This window comes from Amyelois transitella, chromosome 23 (genome assembly GCF_032362555.1).
Source record: "Amyelois transitella isolate CPQ chromosome 23, ilAmyTran1.1, whole genome shotgun sequence".
Classification (NCBI taxonomy): domain Eukaryota; kingdom Metazoa; phylum Arthropoda; class Insecta; order Lepidoptera; family Pyralidae; genus Amyelois; species Amyelois transitella.
The window spans coordinates 3,619,732-3,639,639 of record NC_083526.1 but is presented as its reverse complement, the minus strand read 5'-3'; the positions used below and the strand labels follow the sequence as shown (position 1 = coordinate 3,639,639).

At 36.6% G+C, this 19,908-nt stretch overlaps 2 protein-coding genes across 2 annotated transcripts; one reads left to right on the top strand and one right to left on the bottom strand.

Annotated features, from left to right (window-relative positions):
• The first annotated feature begins 529 nt into the window (after positions 1 to 529).
• On the top strand, positions 530 to 4,200 carry LOC106130768 (uncharacterized). Its single transcript, XM_013329692.2, has 3 exons — positions 530 to 676; positions 1,471 to 1,678; positions 2,272 to 4,200. The coding sequence occupies exons 2-3, from the start codon at positions 1,490 to 1,492 to the stop codon at positions 2,506 to 2,508; spliced, it is 426 nt and encodes a 141-aa protein (XP_013185146.1). The 5' UTR covers positions 530 to 676; positions 1,471 to 1,489; the 3' UTR covers positions 2,509 to 4,200.
• A 1,001-nt stretch (positions 4,201 to 5,201) lies between these two features.
• On the bottom strand, positions 5,202 to 9,420 carry LOC106130767 (general transcription factor IIH subunit 3). Its single transcript, XM_013329691.2, has 9 exons — positions 9,238 to 9,420; positions 8,911 to 9,091; positions 8,727 to 8,825; positions 8,161 to 8,257; positions 7,555 to 7,671; positions 7,071 to 7,199; positions 6,080 to 6,215; positions 5,810 to 5,846; positions 5,202 to 5,318 (listed from the first exon to the last, which is right to left on the bottom strand). The coding sequence occupies exons 1-9, from the start codon at positions 9,251 to 9,253 to the stop codon at positions 5,255 to 5,257; spliced, it is 876 nt and encodes a 291-aa protein (XP_013185145.2). The 5' UTR covers positions 9,254 to 9,420; the 3' UTR covers positions 5,202 to 5,254.
• Between the last annotated feature and the right edge of the window lie 10,488 nt (positions 9,421 to 19,908).

Genomic DNA, 19,908 nt, shown 5'->3' with positions numbered 1-19,908 from the left:
TCTGAAGACAAAAGCTGAGACCAAAATTTAAAATATGTACGGAAATCTTTTTAAAATGGGTAGATATTTATGTAATATAAACAGATGTTACAGTTTGAAATACTTATATTGTGGTTCGTTCTTTGACACTAGTACCACGGTAGTTCCCCTATCACGGTACCTAGGTACCCATACCTTAATATACTACAATTTTTCTTCATAGGGATTTGCTACATACATATCAAATGTTGTGTATACAATTTGTAAATGATTCCACAGCTCATATCGCTCTCGAAAACTATCAGTTGATACTTCAGGGATTAAGATAAGGTTTTCATGAATATTACGATGAATTCAGGGGAAAGATATACATGCATCCTGGATTGTTGCTGTGCACTCATAATGACAGCTTTATGCTTTCATACTCAAAATATTCAAACAAATCTCAAATAAAATTAAACGGGTAACCCACAATGCAATCGAAAAATCAAAAACTAACAATCATTAACAGATAAAGGTAATTCTAATTCATTATCAAAAGAAACGCTTATCGGAGATAATTTATCACTATCTTATCACAAGATGAAATTATGGTAAATAATAGGTGGCAGTTACAGTGCAGTGCGTGTTTAGTCGTGCGGGCGGAGGCTGCATTGTTAAATTGCAAACAACCTTATCGGAAAAGCAATAGTGAACAGTAAGTACCTGCCTGGTTACTTGTAATGTTAACTTAATTTTGTGATCGGCTGAAGACTTCGATAGGTTATCGGTTGAACGGGTGAGACCTTGAGTTTGGTGAAATTTTATATTCTAGATTTCATATCTCGAGATAGTGTTTCAATTGTTTAAAACTAGTGTTCCGCCCTGGCATCGCAGGGGTTAATTTTAGTCTGTATGTAACTTGTGAAATGTAGAAAAACCTTGCATTAAGTTTTTTAAAGAGATAGGTAGCTACTATTTATTACTATTTATTAGGTATAGATACCAAAGTTCAATTCCATACATCCAAAGCCAGCAATTTTTTATAGGCTTTCTACATTAATTTGTAGAGTTTGTTTCCGTAGATTAGACGCATTTCTCTAAAGAGATACAGGTATACACGATACGGACGCTCTTTTAGCTAAGTACATGTGCACTACGTTTTATGAACAAAAATAATTTGGCGTATTTTTATATTAAATGCTTTGGCCAAATATATGTTTACCCAGATTCCATTATTTGCTGTTAGTCAATTATAACCATATATTTTCTTGGTATTTGAATAATAAGGTATGTGTAGTATTAATTTTCAAAACTGTCTGTTTACCCCGCAAGGGATATACCTACCTAGATGTGGCTATCTTTATGTGTAGTATTACCTAGTACAGAAGCTGGCTGCCGTATCTTTGCCCGTCCTGGAAATGAATCAGCTGTTAGCACTTTTCCTTTACTTACCATTTACGGCATCCGACGGTATCAATGTATACTAAATTAACATCTCATAATTTCCAGCGCGTAATGAAATAACAAAATGGCGAAATATCTGAAATCCCTATTTACCCCAAGCGAGAAGAAATCTCGAACGATTGTTTATGAAGGGGATTTGGAAGATGGTGAACCCCCCATGGATAGCCGGCGGAAACTGTCTATCTCCAGGTCTGGGAGGCTCAAACAGGCCAACAAGAAGAGGCATTCCTTGAGCAAGGATCTTTATGGAGAGGTATGAATACTTAAGCTGACAATAAGACAACTTATAAACTAAAAATTTACAACAGCTTACCTATTGAAAAAGATGAGATGTAAAAATAATTTAACGGTTATCTCCTAGATAATAAAGTTTGAAGAGAAGTTTTTTGACTCTATCTATTCTTTTTTTTTTGAGGTACACACCTATCAAATAGTAGTGTATCAAATTGGGAGTGTTCTGGTGTAAGGTCGATCAAGGTCAAACTTAACCGACGAGCCTGCGTGAAAAGATTGATGAATGTGGATGAAGCAAATATACATGTATGCAATGATCGTGCCAAGTGGATAGATGTATTCTCTGCCTTTATAATAAGGTGCTTATACTGCCTATATAACTCTCTATCTATCCTTAACTAGTCACTTAATACCGAGTATCGTGAGCGTGACTCTGATTGTGTGACTGTTTTCATCGGTTGAGATCCGTCGCTTGATGCAGCGCGACGCTGATCTCTGTTTCCAACCTCTCAGAGATCTGATCCGACCACCGCTTTTATCAGCGGCCTCTGGGTCGTTTCCCCCCACTTTTTTCGTCATCATGTTCGATTATTAAAAGCCGATAATTTTCAGAACTACACACCAGCAGAAAGGCCAAAGACGATGGAATACCACGTGAACCAACCAGTTAAACCTGACATCACAATCGACAGTAATCGAAGATGGAGCGCCGACGCCAAAGTGGCGGAACCGACGGACGAAAAATCTACTAATTTAAACCCTACAGTAGTAGACAGAAGACCTAGTACTGATGCTAGAGTATTAGAAACAGAAATAGATAATGCTTTCGAAGCCATCGACAAAACATAGCAAATATAGATCGGCAAGTTTGTAGGTTTGCTTTCCTGAGGTAAGATCATTGATTTTAGTCGTTTTAATAATTTACGACGGAAAATTAAGTTACGGCCAAGTTTCGACTGTAATTTATCGACAGTCTATTAGAACACTAATTGCTTAGAAATAACATGCCTTCAACTAAGATTGTTTGAAAAGTAAACCATGATTTAGACAATAAACTTAACTCGGGAAATCATACGCGAGCAACTTGCCATCCTGAATTCATTTCTCATCTCTAACTCTTGTTAAGGCCATGACCATTTGTTAAGTTTAGTTGTTATTAATCATTGAATGAAATAAGTGCTTCGATATAATTGTATTGAAATGAAGTTGAATAGAAAAGTAGCAAAATTACACATTGGAAATTCCTCATACTGGCTACACAAAGTGGGGCGGAAGCCGATAAGAAATTATCTTTTTTATTTAGCTTATTTTGTAACAACTGACTTTAAACTTTCGCGTTGCTTCATACTATTCAAAAATAATACAAGTATTAAACGCGCACCTTACCGGTTTTCATTAACTCTGTGATGAACATTATTCAAAACGTTCGACATAAAATAATAGAACGATACGTGCGCGTTAATGCTATTATGTAGTATTTTGTCACACTCCAGGTTTTTTTCTAGGTATAGTTTCTTATCGTTATAATGTAAAACAATTACCTAGAGAGCTTAGAATGTAACCGGGAATAACATAATATGTACCAAATTTCATCAAAATATGTCCAGTAGATTTTTCGTGAAAGAGTAAAATTTTCCGTGAAGGAGTAACAAACATACTCTACTAAATTTCTGGAATACTTGTCAATGTGACGTCGCAACTGGTCGCAATGGTTGGGGCAGAAAACTGGATGCGATGCAAGACTCAAGTATAATAAGCCATCTTTATTATGTGATACTGTTTCCGTTTTACAGCTAGCCATTATCCACTAACTTCGTCATTTTAGTCTCCGCATAGTTAAGATAGACAAGTAGCACGTGGGGACTAAAGTTAATCAAGTAAATTATCAAAGTAAAAAAGTAAATCAATAAAGTAAGGGGTAATCTTCGGAAATACGGAACCGATCAGGAAAATTCTTTCTCATCGTTCTTTGAAAAGAAAGATTATACACAACTCTAATAATACCCTATAATGCGTATTATAGGGTTGCGTTTCAAATTTTATCAATAAGGAAATCAGAGGTATAACAATGTCAATTCATTACTTTATTTTAATCTTGTATAGATTTTTATCTCGAACTTCTGCAAATGTGTGAAAAATTAAATTGGATTTAAATATTTTTATCGCGTCTAACACTAAATAATCTATATTGCAACCGCAATAACATCATTAATCAGTCAGATAGTTAATATAAATGCATTGTTTATCGACAAATTATCGGTTGTAAAAAGTATGTTTCAGTCAGCTTCGCAAAAAAAAATTGGACACAAATTGAAGTGTATAAAAGAGGATATTATTTCCACTATATTGTTTTCTTTTATTACCTATAGCTAAACTACTTTTATAACTCATGATTATATACAATAGAATCTAGGACGTGTCGGTTAAAATTAAGGCTTCATAATGTTGTAATTCATTTTATCAATCATGGCGACTCACTAAATGTAAGCTAATTAATTGTTTTTTTGATAACTCAAAAATATACAGACTGATTATGTTTAATCTTTTTATTTCAATCTATTATATATTCATGTATTTAAATCTTATTTATCTTATTTATTTCATATATTTTTTTTTAGCAAAAGGTGAACTTTATTATTTTGGTAATTTACAACAGAAATAAAAGCAATCCCAGGTGTCAAGATTTTAGAAAAAATAAAAACAATTGTCAATTTTTTTAGTTAAAAACAGGCATTGCAACGTGGTCGCAGCGTAAGATTTAGATTTTTTTTAAATAAATAATTAGGCAGTTATATAAATATCTACCCTAATTACTTTTATTAACAAAACAGTGTGACCTTATGTGCCATCCTTGAAAACAATTTATGCTTTATGCAATGTCACTGCACTTTCTATTATAATGAGTTTCGTATTAGACAAGGGCAATTGATATTTCAATCTCCGATAAACTTTTCCTTGTAACAAAGCCTACCGTCATAAAGACGATTTCCATATCTCATTTAAATCAGCTAATCGCCTAATTAGTTTATTTGTGATTGTATTGCATTTAAAGATATTGAAGATATCGTTACGCTTTGACGCCTAAGCAAAAACTATATTTTAAGGACATACATATACCCCGACTTTACCTCTTACGGGGTAGACAGAGCCGACGGTCTCGAAAAGACTGAAAAGTCACGTTCAACCGGATGGTTTCATGATATAATTGAAATATTGCAAGTCATAGTGTAAGAATAATTTCTAGAACTTATTCTTTTCCTATGAACAAAAGATTATTTCAACTTGGTATGTAAATAATACCATAATTATGTATGGTGTGAATTTAAAACTCATCTTTTTCAGCCTGTCACCACGATCCTTGTGGGTGAGTCAGGTTTTATACAAAGCGACTCCCATCTGACCTCTACTACCTTTGCAGGGGCACCTTTGCAGGTTACACAACTAATTGCCTGAAAGTGCAGGTTTCACAATATTTTCTCACACCATGAAAGCACCAGTCGCAACTAATATAAATCAAAATGATAAAAATAAAACTATTTCGATAAGTACTTAAAAATGTATATTAAATCATATTTACATAAACGCATCAGTCTCTTCACACCTTCTTCCTCTTCTTCGCCTTCATCATGGGCAATGGGCCACCGATCTTGAACACGGTGCTGAAAAAAAAACAACTAAATTTACTGTCGCTATAATGAAATAAACAAATGTTTATGGAACAAATTACACAAATTGAGCTGAGCCCTAGAGTAAGTCGTTTTGGAATACTTACTAACGAACGATACTTAAAAATTCAATCATTTCAATTAAATTGCTGTGGCTATTTTATTTGGACAGAAATATATTCTGTTTCTTTTTATCAAGATAATTGTTTTTTATTAAAAAAATATTATTATCTTATTAGTACCAAGATATGCAACAAATTATAAAAAACATTACAGCTTATACATCAGGTTACCGCAAAAGATGCAATTTATATGCAAGCAAATACGCGGGAATCTAGTACCTACTGAATAACATAAGAGACTGTTATTGAAAACGTGTATGAGTTAAAACATTAATATGTCACAATTCATGAAACATAATTAATTTTAAAAGATTAATCTCATATCTCTTTGCATTTTTAAATAATAAGTAGAAATATACTTACTGACAAGTGGTGCATATTGGACTGAACTTGCAGAACACTGTAAAATAAAATATATCAGTTATATATTCATCGTAATTCGTCAAATTTCATCGTTAACGGTTAAGTAGTACATATTAGCGTGAAAGAGTAACAAACATCCATACCCACATGAGTATGTGGGTATGGATGTTTGTTATATACATTAATTTGTTAAATCATATTATATTATTAATGCGAAAGCTTGTGAGTACAAGCTTTCGCATTAATAATATAATCAGGATATATACGGACCGCTAAGACACACGGAGCACACGTATCCGACGGTGAGCAGGTCGCGGTGGCAGAAGCAGGCGGCGCGGTAGTCCACGCGGCCGCGCCCGGGCAGCACCAGCTTCGTGCGCTCCGAGCAGTCGGGCAGAAACACCCACTGGGAAATCACATAACCACTAGGTATATAGTATAAAGTGAAGTAGCTTTTCGCGTTTTTCCGTTTTATTTCAGCCTCTGTGGCGCAGCGGTAGTACCCTTGTCTGAGACACCGGAAGTCCCGGGTTCGAATCCCGGCCAGGGATGATGGGAAAAATTTTCTTTGATGTTTATCTATATAAGTATTTATTATAAAATATATTATCGTTGAGTTAGTATCTTGTAACACAAGTCTCGAACTTAATTCGAGGCTAACTCAATCAAGTGCTTAGATTTTTAAAACTGCACAACGGATTTTGATGCAGGTTTTTTATAGATGGTAATTCAATAGGTTTATATGTATAAATGCTACGTGCGAAGCAGGGGCGGGTCGCCAGTTAATTAATAAAAGTATCAATTTGACATGAAATAGAAGTATTGCAACGAGCCGGTGGGGTGCCTCAAGGCTCAATTTTAAGACCATTGCTTTTCAATATTTATATAATCCTTCTTAAATCTGCTTCAGACTTTGTAATATGTTGACAATTACATGCATAAAATTGTCAAATAACAACACACTAAAACACTCTTCTCTATTAAAAAACTAGCATGCTCCCAATGGAGCTGTTTGTTTATCTCTAAAAAGTAATGAAATCTAGACAAAGTCGACTCTTATTCTTAACAGACCATGCATATAATAACAATGTAATATTTTCAATTTAAATGACAAATCCATAAAACCACGCGTCTTTCCCAGCGAAGTGGGCAGAGACTTTATTTTTCCACTTACCACGATCCAATACTTTACTTTTCATCAGAGGTTTCGGTACCCTTGACCAGATCTTTCACCAGGTAAACTTTAATTTAAATTACATACCAAAAGATACTGTAATAGGCCTTCTAACGTTGGTATCTTGAGGTACAACCCGCCCGTGATGTCGCAGCCCTGTTGCAGCAAACTGAGGTGCTTGTCCAACGAGCACACGTCGATGAGCACTTGTTGCTTCTGGAATCATCAGATGGGTATTTAAAAACAATGATATGCTTGTGGTTCCCGGCATTTAGAATAGGACCACTCTCTCATATCTTCCCGTGGATGATGTGAAAGGCGACTTGGGATTTTGTAGGCAATGGGCTAGCAATATGTCCCTATAAGAGTCTCAATTCCATCAATGAGCCATACAGCTGAATGTGGCCTTTCAGTCTTTTCAAGACTGTTGGCTCATATAACCTTATAAAGGAGACGTGGTTATATGTATGTAAAGAATCTAATAAAAAAATAAACTAAATAATGAAGAGAAGACCCAAAGATAAGAGAGTTGTTGCTAGTAAAAGAATTTAAAATTTCATGACCTATTTACCTGAGCAGTGAAGAACACATTCATGTAGTTGATGTACTGCGCTGCGGTGTCGGAACTACCAGTCACTATGAGTATGCGACTGCTCATGCGCAGGCCTGGCGCTGCTTGACGACGCATCTGAAAATTTAAATTTAAATAAATAATAAGAACTATAATATTAGTGACCAATTATTATTTTAATCAAGCAAGCAAAGCAAGTGAAGTCTGCCAATCAAATTGAGGGGAAAGTAAATTTTATGAATGTTCCTTACAAAATTTCTAGAACCATTTGGTTAAGTACTTTGAGATATTTGCAATTTCACAAAAAATAAGTGTTTGTGTGGTCTTAGTTAGCAACAACAAGAAGTTAAAATTAAATAAAAGAGTGACACTTCAGATGGTTTACAGTGCCCAAATAAAAAAGCATAATGCACATGGTTATGTACAAATCATTCTGTTGTGAGTAATGATTTAATAGTGATGGAAACCATAGTATGTGCCCATAATCCAATATGAGACATGGCTTACCTCATCTCCAGCAAAGATTATTATATGTAAATGCAAGGGTTTCTTTTCATAGGTAAAATGAAAAAATCTAGACTTGTGTTCAATAATGGGTGAACTTACCCTAGCTATGTAACATAATGCCATCGCGAGAGCCCCAGCAAGAAGTGATTCCCCTGGCTTTTCTTCAAGCGGCTGACTTTTGACTAGGTTCACTAACCTAAAATTAAAGTATTGTAAGTTAATTATCATTTAAAATCTGGAATTTTAGTTACAAAATATATTATAGCAAAACCTATCTTTGTGATAATGTATTTTGTTACTGTAAGCTACTGCTTGAGCTACAGGCTCTGCTGGAAGAAGTAAGTTGTTGAAAAATATAAAATTCCAAATGACATAGGGAGATAAAATGCATAATAATATGCTATGATGAAAGTCTAGAGTATTTTCCCATGGCAATTAGCAAAAATATTTTTTTTTCAGAATAGAATATGCATTATAGTCATTAACATCATTACTAACAATAATTTGTGCCAATTCACATCTTTGACATCTTTGTATTTGTTGATAAATATATCCTATTCTTTTCACAGTTAAAAGAGATTGATACAGTAGGGTTTTACAAAAAGCAGGATACATGTTGATATCCTTGTGTGATGGTTACAAATAAGTAAGTAAATATGACATGCCTTGCTTTAATAGTTTTCTCCACCAACGTGAACAATTCATACTGTCCATCTATTTGCCTCACATCTAGAGGTTTTCCAGGAGAGGGGTATAAGTATTCGCTGAAAAAAAAACCGATAGTTTTATTAATTAAAGGTTATCCTGGTTGGTCTTATAAGTTGACTATGTTGAATTTTTTCTACATGCCTCTTATGAAAATGACACCCAATAACTGCTAATTGGTTGGCAGATTTCTGCATCAAATGTGAATTGGCAAACGCTATGACGGCATCGAGGCAGTTTGTCAGGACTTTGGGGTCCTCTGTTATGTAACGCTGGTTCGGATTTGTGTCTACTACTATGACCAAAAGACTACTGTCTGATGGCGCTGAAAAATAAAAATAAAATGGATTTATTGACCAACATATTTAATGACATCAGTATATAATTATCAGACAAGCTAACAAGATTAATCGTAACGCAAATAATAAGAAATATTGTTGCAGAAATTTCTTGAAAAATACACTTCCTAACCTTCTTCGTCTGCCATTTTTTGGGATACCAAAAATTAAAAAGTATGATTTGTATGTAGTTAATTGCATATAACATGCATAATTAGTTAAAATCTGAGTTATTATCACTTTTCATCGTAAAAAAACGAAGCCGATTTTTATTTTGCTTCGCTTGTATTTGTCTGTTGTCTGTCGTTGGTTTGTTGTGGACAAACAATGGACATTGACAAATGACATTTGTTTAGTTGACTTTGACATTGACAGTGGATAATATAGTTTTTTGCTGCACTACTCCTCGCGCCTAAACTTTTACATTTTTATGCACAGTGGGTTAATAATTATATTAAGAACTAGCGATATTTTTTATTTTATCATAATACATATTACTCTACAGTATCACGTCCTATTTGTCCTTTACGGGAGTAGACAGAATCAATAAGGCATCACGTTCAGCTAACCTAATGAACAACTTTTTTTTTTTACGTTTGGAAAGACCTTGGTCTACCCGGCCGGCTACGGGAAGCCGAATGGGTTATGTGGGGCTTGAACCCACTAAAACCAAACGGTGCCATCGGCTAACCTAATGATCACCTACACCATAATATAATCTTTCACTATGGATGGAAGTGAGATACGGAGAGATAGTTACAGGTAAAGTTTACTCAGTTGGACGGTTGAGGGCTCTCCTTAACTGGAGAAGGAAGAATCTCCAGGCTTTTTACGGGGAGAGAAGCGGCTGATAGCTTCCACTGAAGGAACTGTGCCTTTTCCCTTAGTCGCTTTTTACTTCAAGAGATGAAGTAGTTATTATAAAATGTTAAACAAAATTTTAACCTGTAGGTACCTACCATCAAATTAGAATTACATACATACATACATATGGTCACGTCTATATCCCTTGCGGGGTAGACAGAGCCAATAGTCTTGAAAAGACTGAATGGCCACGTTCAGCTATTTGGCTATTCGAATTATCTGAATTATATTGCATCGTTAAAGTATAGGTATATCACAAATCAATTTACTCTGATAGGTATATAAGTATTTGATAAAGAAAATTTATTTATTCGCGTAACGCAAATACCTACGGGTTTACCTAATTAAAAACGGCATTAACACTGCTAGAACAAAAAAGCAATAAGTATGTAAGTAGGTCGGTAGTTGGTCATCACATAATATTTTATAGTTAATTAATTGTTTAGAAAGCACAGTTAGACACGTGTCAAGGCCTCACAGATATGTATTTGTCAAAAGCGAGTTCCGAGCATACTAGCCATGTAGTCCAAGATCCCAGAGCCGTAAGACACAACTTATTTTCTAAAGAATGGATCTTTCGATTCTCAGTAGTCTATCATGTACTTTTAATACCTGCATGTTTGTGAGACTTGCCCAGTGACACCTGCGCAGGTACCAGGCGAGAAAGGTAACTAAAAATCACAGTTACTTAACTTAAATTTTTATGACTGATTTTTATATATATTTTATAGACTATTACTCTGAAGTCATATCAGAGAAGTCAGACGCTTTCCATGCGCCAGAACTTTTGTCAGACGCTTTAAAGCTCTATCAAAAAAAAATTAACCAACTTAATTTATTTTTAAATGTCTGACTTTTATATATGTTATTCAGATAACTATTACAAAGTTGTATTAAATCAGTCAGACAGTTTGTAATGACCAAACACCCCTTAAACACAAGAATTACTCAGCCTCGAGTATGAGCGCGATAGCACAATGCGCATGCGCGTCAGAGTAAAATATCTAATATTTGAAAAGTACTTACTGTTTTCAATTTCATATTTTTGCATATCTAGTCAAATACGATGAAATTTATAATTAAAATAATAATTAATCATTTTTAAAATAATATAATATATTGCATACTGTATATAAAAATAAAAATGTAAAAAAAATTATCTATTTGTTTCAGTCAAAATATTAAATGTACAGACAAAATATTTTTACCGTATGATTATATGTAGTATTTTGATTTTCAGTTTTTTTAATAAATACACTCAAACAACACAAAAAAAATATTTTTAATAAAAATTAATACATATCTTGTTATTGTTGGGACTCGAACTCGGACCGCCAACTTCACAGTCTCACGCGCTAACCACTGGACCATCGAAGCCGTTGCGGTGGTGTCGAAATTAAAGTAGACTACATACATATGGTCACGTCTATATCCCTTGCGAAGAAGACAGAGCCAACAGTCTTGAAAAGACTAAATGGCCACGTTCAGCTATTTGGCTTAATAATAGAATTGAGATTCAAATAGTGATAGGTTGCTCGCCCATCGCCTAAAAAAGAATCCCAAGTTTGTAAGTCTATCCCTTAGTCGCCTTTCACTTATATTTATATGTTATAGGTTTACTATAACTATACTATTTTTTAATTGTTTATGATTTTATTTTTACGGAATATTCTGCCAGCAACGACAATCTAACTGATGATGAGGACGATGACTTGAGTGGACAGTATTGAGATTTAATAAATGATGAAAATTCAAATGATTATTTTGATGATGAAGATGATAAAGAGACAATAAAATAATTATTCAATTGATTAATCATAATTAATTATTTTTTTATTGAAATTATTATAATAGATATATTTTTTTAAATAAATTAAAAATCATTCTTTTTGAAAGGCTATTGCTACAAAAAAATTCATTTTCCCCTATTTATATGCAATATATTATATTATTTTAAAAATGATTAATTATTATTTTAATTATAAATTTCATCGTATTTGAATAGATATGCAAAAATATGAAATTGAAAACAGTAAGTACTTTTCAAATATTAGATATTTTACTCTGACGCGCATGCGCATTGTGCTATCGCGCTCATACTCGAGGCTGAGTAATTCTTGTGTTTAAGGGGTGTTTGGTCATTACAAACTGTCTGACTGATTTAATACAACTTTGTAATAGTTATCTGAATAACATATATAAAAGTCAGACATTTAAAAATAAATTAAGTTAATTTTTTTTTGATAGAACTTTAAAGCGTCTGACAAAAGTTCTGGCGCATGAAAAGCGTCTGACTTCTCTGATATGACTTCAGAGTAATAGTCTATAAAATATATATAAAAATCAGTCATAAAAATTTAAGTTAAGTAACTGTGATTTTTAGTTACCTTTCTCGCCTGGTACCTGCGCAGGTGTCACTGGGCAAGTCTCACAAACATGCAGGTATTAAAAGTACATGAAAGACTACTGAGAATCGAAAGATCCATTCTTTAGAAAATAAGTTGTGTCTTACGGCTCTGGGATCTTACTCTAATGGTAGAAACCAATCCATCATATTCGATAGCCGGTGTCTCGTGCCTTTATTTATATTTTAGAGTTATGATAAAAAAGACCTCATGCTAGAGATTTTGTATGGAAATGTAAGAGAACATCATAGAATTCGAAATAATTCAAAACTAATATTCTTTTTTTAGGTGACTGGCAGGCAACTGGCAAAGGCATTGAGACTCAAATAGTGACACGACATGAACGTGGTCTTTCAGACTTTTCGTACGGTGGCTTTGTCTAACCCGTAAGGGATAAAAACGTGATTATATGACTGTATGTTCTTATGTATAAGGACTGTTATGTAAATGTGTAGTCTTACCGTAACGTTTTTTATTCCATTTTGTAGGTAACTAATTTTACAATTTCCTGCATTGCAAGAAGGCGACACGTCAGTCATTTCAGACATATCTATAATTGTATCATGGCAGGTTTTCTCACTGTTTTTACTTCACCATAAGAGTATCGATTAGCACTCAAATTAATGTAGACTGCAGCAGGCCTACTGTATGTTTTAGTAGGTGGTTTTACAAAATTAAATTTATTTGAGTACTTTGTAGTCCCTATGTTATGTTTATCAATAGGTATATTCATTTATTCTAAAAAACGATGACTTTTAAATTTTTTTAGTACTAAGGCCTTTCACGTAATGATAATTATTATGCATCGATAACCATGTAGCAGTGTAGGGCGTAGGCAGGTAGTGTAAGTTTCAATTTCACGTTAATTAGTTCTACTTACCTACATACGAACAGAATAATTTATCTAGAAAGGTCGGCTCGTGAAAATGTAATACGTGCAGATTGCGAAGGCAGGTGCGTACAAGGACCTAATGAGAAGTGAACACCTGCCAGATTTTTCCGATTGCGTTTTTTCTCTGCTGCAATTTCGGAACGATTTGCATTGCGCGGCCCGCCATCACAATAATACGACAGATGGCGTTAGTGGTAACAAATCCTCCTTGGAAAAAGCAGCATGTCGAATTGAGCGAAAAAAAATCTTTGGTTGGTAGATACTATCTAGACTTATTTCATTTTTTAAATGTTTCTCTAGTAACTTAGGTATTTATTATAAGGTAGGCTATTAAGACTTGGTGTGAACTAAATTGAATGAAACTAGATATTTTTTTTATTATCTAGGAGCTATCGTACCTACCTATATCACTTTGAACTTTAAGTCTCGTGTTTATTGAGTCTGTAGCGGGAGCGATGATTCGGCTCGACCGCCACCAAAGGGAAGATCTTCCGCCAGGCTAGGTGTTATGCCTGGGGAACCGCGGCTCCGACGATGTTGAGTCGGAGGTTGTATATATAGCTCCAATCCTTGAAATCTCTGAAATCGCGATTTGGGTTCTTCGCTGCTATTGGTTAAGCGCGTCAATTTCTTCGCGATGATTGACAGTAGTTGTGAGATTGGATGTTGTGACGAGTGGCGTAGAGATGTCGCCACAGTACTCCCCCCCAAGACCGGAGGTCTGAAGTCTTGATCTTGCTGTGCAATCTGTGCTTCAGTAGCTTGCAAGTGCCAGTTGTCTTCCAGTGAGTCGGAAGTAGCTCGAAGTCCTAGTGAGTCAGGAGTGAGCCGTTGCGTTGCTCGTAGTCTGCGGTGAGTCGAGACGGTAGAGAGCGAAGTCGACTTGTTGGCGCCGGTAGATTCATGCAGAGCTGCCACGCTGGAGAGAAGAGCGGCCGTCAAAGAGATCCAGGCGTGGGCTGCAGTAGATGCGTCGGTCGCTGAAGACGATGAGAGTAAGTGCGGGTGGAGACAGGACCAGGAAGCTTGTTGAGTTGGCTGCGATGGACCTGCTGCGATACCCAGTTGCTGGCTTGCTGTGAGACTGCTTGCAGAGTGAGGAGTGATACTGAGGATTGGAGAGTTGATGATGAAGGTTGCTTCCAATCACGTCGGGGTCACCAATGTAGCGGGAGCGATGATTCGGCTCGACCGCCACCAAAGGGAAGATCTTCCGCCAGGCTAGGTGTTATGCCTGGGGAACCGCGGCTCCGACGATCGGTCGTGTAGTCCTCCCAAACTCCTTGTGTAGGAGTTGGAGCAAACGGTCAGGGTTTTTGACCCTCTTCGTTGGCTTCATCGCTGCCTACAGCTGTAGGCAGGTCAGTGGGGCGGCCGTGGCGGCCTGGATCTTCTTCTTCTTCTGTCTTCTGGGAGTTCCCATCGGCGGCGGCGTCATCACTGGGCGACGACGTCTGCCGCAAGGCAGCGAGGTGAGGGCTTCACGCGACGGTCCGGAGGGCGGGCATGGAGTGGCGCGATGCCGCGCAGGTGTTCATGTGCAGATGCGTCCGCCCTCTCGAACATCTTCGTGGCCAGCCTGGCCACAAAGTCGTCAAGGCCCTCCCACTTCAGGTCCCTGAGGATCGTCGAGTTCCTCACGTACCGCGGGGCGCCGACGACTGCTCTGAGACTGAGGTTCTCCTGGGCTCTGAGTCTACTTCTGTTGGTCTCAGAGCAGTAGGCGTACCACGCCGGGGCCGCGTACGTGAGGCGGGATCTGACATATGCTCGGTAGATCCCGAGCTTCGTCCTCAGGGGGAGGCTGGAGGAGAGGACTCCGTGAAGCTTCCCTCTCGCTGCCTTGGTGTTCGCGACGACGTCTCCCACGTGCTTCTTGAACGTGAGACGCCGGTCAATGGTAACTCCCAGATATTTGACGTGTGGCCGCCACGGCACCGGTTCGCCGAGCAGTCGCAGTGGAGGCGGGTGGGGTCTTGTCCCCGTCATGATCGATCGCTTGGGTCTTGCCGACGTTCACCGAGAGCCTCCATTTGGAGAGCCAGCCCGGCAGAGCCTCGAGTGTGGGCTGCAGCCTCTTGGCGGCGTACAGCGGGCGTATGGACGACGCGTAGTACGCCGCATCGTCAGCGTACAGCGCTAGCTCCAGCTAGCTGGCCGACGGCAGGGATGTCATCGGTGAACGCGGCGTAGCAGGCCGGGGTCAGACAGCTGCCTTGCGGAACTCCCGCGCGCACAGGGCGCACGGAGGAGACGGCGTCTTCCACTGCGACGTGAACTCGGCGATCGGTGAGGAAGGAGGCCAAAACCCTGACCATTCTTGGTGGCACTTGGGCCTCCGACAGCTTTCCGACGATGTTGAGTCGGAGGTTGTATATATAGCTCCAATCCTTGAAATCTCTGAAATCGCGATTTGGGTTCTTCGCTGCTATTGGTTAAGCGCGTCAATTTCTTCGCGATGATTGACAGTAGTTGTGAGATTGGATGTTGTGACGAGTGGCGTAGAGATGTCGCCACAAGTCTGTCTGTATCGTAAGGGATAAAATCGTGAATACGTGATACGTATATATATATATATATATATATATATATATATATATATATATATATATATATATATATATATATATATATATATATATATATATATATATATATGTTTTTTTATTTAAATCCTATTATTTAATGCCTTTTTTGTTTTTATTGCTATTTTAGTGTAATAAGTAATATAGCCTTTGGGAACAATAAGTAAGATTTGCAACTATAAATTTTTACTCCATCGCATATTAGATGCATCACGAAAACATCACCCCTATAATAGATTCCACGGTCAATCTGCCGTCCTGTTTATTTATTTTTTATTATAAAATTTTGTTGTACCCACATTAGGTGACAGTGAAGACGCAGAAAAAAGCTTGTCAACTCAAATCATTACCCAATGCAGAGTTAGTAGAAGTTTTTCAGATTGCTTGTGTTTTCAGCTACAAAAAGCAGCCAGCTTTTTCATAGCGGACCACCAACGCATTCAAATGAGGAGTGCCATTAACTGTGTATAAACAATGTCAAATGACAGGCATAGCTTGTCATATTTGTTAAGGCTGGCATACACTGCAACGATATTATCTTTATTTGACTTAATAAATATAGCTTTCAATAAGTAGGTATTTTAGTCTACTACTGATTCCATAGAATTTGAAAATTATAAAATCCACTTATATATGTGGTAGGTAATGTGAAAGTGACAGTGATAACTGTAACACCATTCTTTTATAGTTTGTTTTGTTTTCATCTTGCATATCAATTCTTTAATGAATTTGATACCTTTATTTTAACTGCGCAAAAATTTGTGTTTAAGTATTTTGCCCTCATTTTCGGTTTCAGTACAATATGGGATTCAATTTTTCATATTTATAATTCCCACTTCAATGACTAGCTTCACAACTACAGTTGACTATTGGCTACATTTCTAAATAGGTACATTTAACACCAAATAAATATTTTTAATAAAAAATAAAACCATATTCAACATAATGATTAGACTTATCGTCGCACAAGTAGCTTAGGCTTCATCCACAATCTTTTAAAAGCTTGTCTATGCAGAATATATGGTCATATAGCAATAATATCTGATTATTAAAGCTCCTCTCACTGTGAGACAGCCTTAAAATATTCAAAGCATGGTATCAGGCTGCCTCATCGGCCGTTCTGTTAACATATATTTTGACATATGACATAAGTTTGGCGCCCGTATCGCCTCGCGTCATCTGGGCATGATGATATACAATTCGGATGTTATAATAAGCTCCCGACTTACGGTGTCTGATAAAGAGGTACGTTTAAATCAAAGTAATGGTTATGTTTTGTGAGCAGCTACTTACAAATAGTTTGTAAACGCGTCGATTAATCATGCTGACAGATAGTTACAAGTGATTTTATTATTTAGGTATGTTTTGTTTTTTTTTTCAATTGTTTTAGATATTCTTTTATAAAGCATGTGTTTAAGTGAAGTGATTTAGTAGGTTAATTCTATTTACTAAACTTACAACGTACTTAAACTACGGTAACTTATTAAAAAGCTCTATTAATAAAGTTATAAATATCCTTTTAATTAAAAACGCAAACCCTCCGTCCCACTCAAAAATCCTTAAAAATGATTAACTAAAATAAAATCGTTATCAGTTTATTAAGTGAATGCTTCCAGTAATTGAATAAGATTTTACGAGAACATTGTTCACGGAGCTTCGTGCCAAAGGGCAGCGACGCCACATTAACGCGGGCTTTCGAAAATCGAACTGGGAAAAAGTAAAAAAGGCGGGAACGAAATAATTATTCACGTTCCGTTTTGTAATGGGCGTCGCGCTACCGTTTCGCTTTAATAGCTCGCTTGTTCTCAGAATTTAATTACGCTCCAAGCGCGCCCAGATTAGCCGGGCGCGCGTTCCGTTTTGTTAATAACTCTAAAATGGATGACGCCCGCGCACTCGCCGCATTAATGCTATTTCCTTCTTTTATAGTACTCAATGTTTAATTAAAAAATCTGGTTGTCTTCGCAGAATGCTGATAAAGTGGAATAAAAAATACCAAAATTACATTCGATCGATACATTTTGATTTGTAACTGTCACATCAAATAAAATTTGTACAAAATATAAATATTAATAATTCAATAACGAGGTTCTAAAAACAAATTGTCTTGCCGATAAGACATTGGTTGGACACAAACAAAACATAAAACGATCGAGCCTTAATAGGAACCGGGATCCTGAGATGAACACAAAAGAAAAAGATAGCCCCCTATTGTTTTTTATCATGTTGTCAATATCGCGCGGCCAAATTTTCAATATTGGAATGCCACGATTCGCCAATAAGAAGCGGGGAAGAATTGATTTATTGTCCAATTAGCGTCGGTCAGGTGTGCCAACTGCCAAGATAGCATCAGGCTGGCCAACCTAACTGGGCTGCAACTATTATTTCTTTTGGCGCGTTTCGTTTAAATGGCATATTGGAATCAAAAAAGAACCTTTACACCATTCTGGCTGCGTTTTCTGGAAGTCGAATTTGAAATTCTGATCGTTCACGGCGAGGGTTTGTTTAAGTGGAAATCGATTTGAATTAATTGCTATGTCTGCCTTTTTATCGGAGAGAATTTTAATTTGATAGCATTTGTTTTCATCTCATTAAATAAATTAATGCTGTTAAATGTGCATGTGCAGCTTTTGTTTTTTGTAAAGTAAGTAATTTCTGAACTTTTGTGGTTATTTATTGTAAACTTCATTGTTTTGTATCGTGGCTATCGATTAATAATGCCCGAAAGGTTGCTGTCAATGCTAAAATGCTACATAAGGCTGAGAAATAACTTTCACTGAAGGATCAACCCTACTAATATTATAAAAGCGAAAGTAACCCGTCCGTCTGTTACACTTTTACTCCTTATCCACTGAACCGATTTTGATGAAATTTGGTACAGAGATAGAGTTGACCTTGAGAAGCCCAAGCCCAAGAACATAACCATCTGGCCGAAGTCACAGGCAAAAGCTAGTTTAAAGTAAAGATACTTACGATTTTTTTATGAAGTGCCTAAGTACCACATACTTAATAATATTTTGGAAACATCCTCATTAAGAGTGCACATCTATTTTTGCCCAGGGCTGCATTTTTAAGGGATTTTCAGAAATTCTTATCAGGCTATTCAGGCTGTTATCTATTTCATAGATGGTCATCAATTCTTTTAGATACAATATACTTACACACTTTTTATAAGTAGTGCCATGAGTGAGTAGCTAGGTATAATCACATTTTTATGGATGGTATTCGTATTAACATGAATCTGACCTCCATGGGATAAGTCCGCCATTGCAAGTGCTTTATTTCTTTTATAACTATGTACTATTTATGTAACTGTGTATATTTCTGTTCAATAAAGATATTACAAACAAACGAACAAACCTGTTTGCAAAAAAAAATATATTTGATGCACTTCTTCAATTCCCACATTACTTACTAGTCACTACACTACAAAACGGTCAAATTGATTATATTGACCGCAGCGATACATCACATTACACATTACTTTCAGAGCAAATGACTCGAAGGTAACATACACCAACCCACATATCGCACTTCCATTCCCACGCCAAAATCAATCGGCACCTTTGCTCAGCTACCTGACCTGACACAGAAGAAATATTTTCACGCATTATTAATTTGGTTTATATCGTCGTAAAAAGATGTAAAGCGACCCATATTCGCCAAATCTACTCTTTAATCACAGCACCCTGTGAATAAAAACTATCTGGTGTATAAATTCAAATTTCCTCTCTCCACACGCTCATTTCCATATCTCGCCGTCTCCCCTACACTTTATTATTAAAACTGGCAAAAACCGACACCCAAGTTATTCGCTATCTACGTTCGGAAATAGCATTATCGGGCCGCGGCTCGCGGCGCACACGTCTCAACCAATAGGGCATTCTTATCAGAAAATGACTCATTTCAAATGACAGAGTGTTCTAAAACGCCAACAAATATAGAACGACTGAAACAGTCTTGATGCACCAAAACAATTTTCTACCTTATATGTTAAACTCAAGTTACATTTTCCCTTGATTCGAAAACGAACAGTTACTGCCGTAAAATGAAGGTCC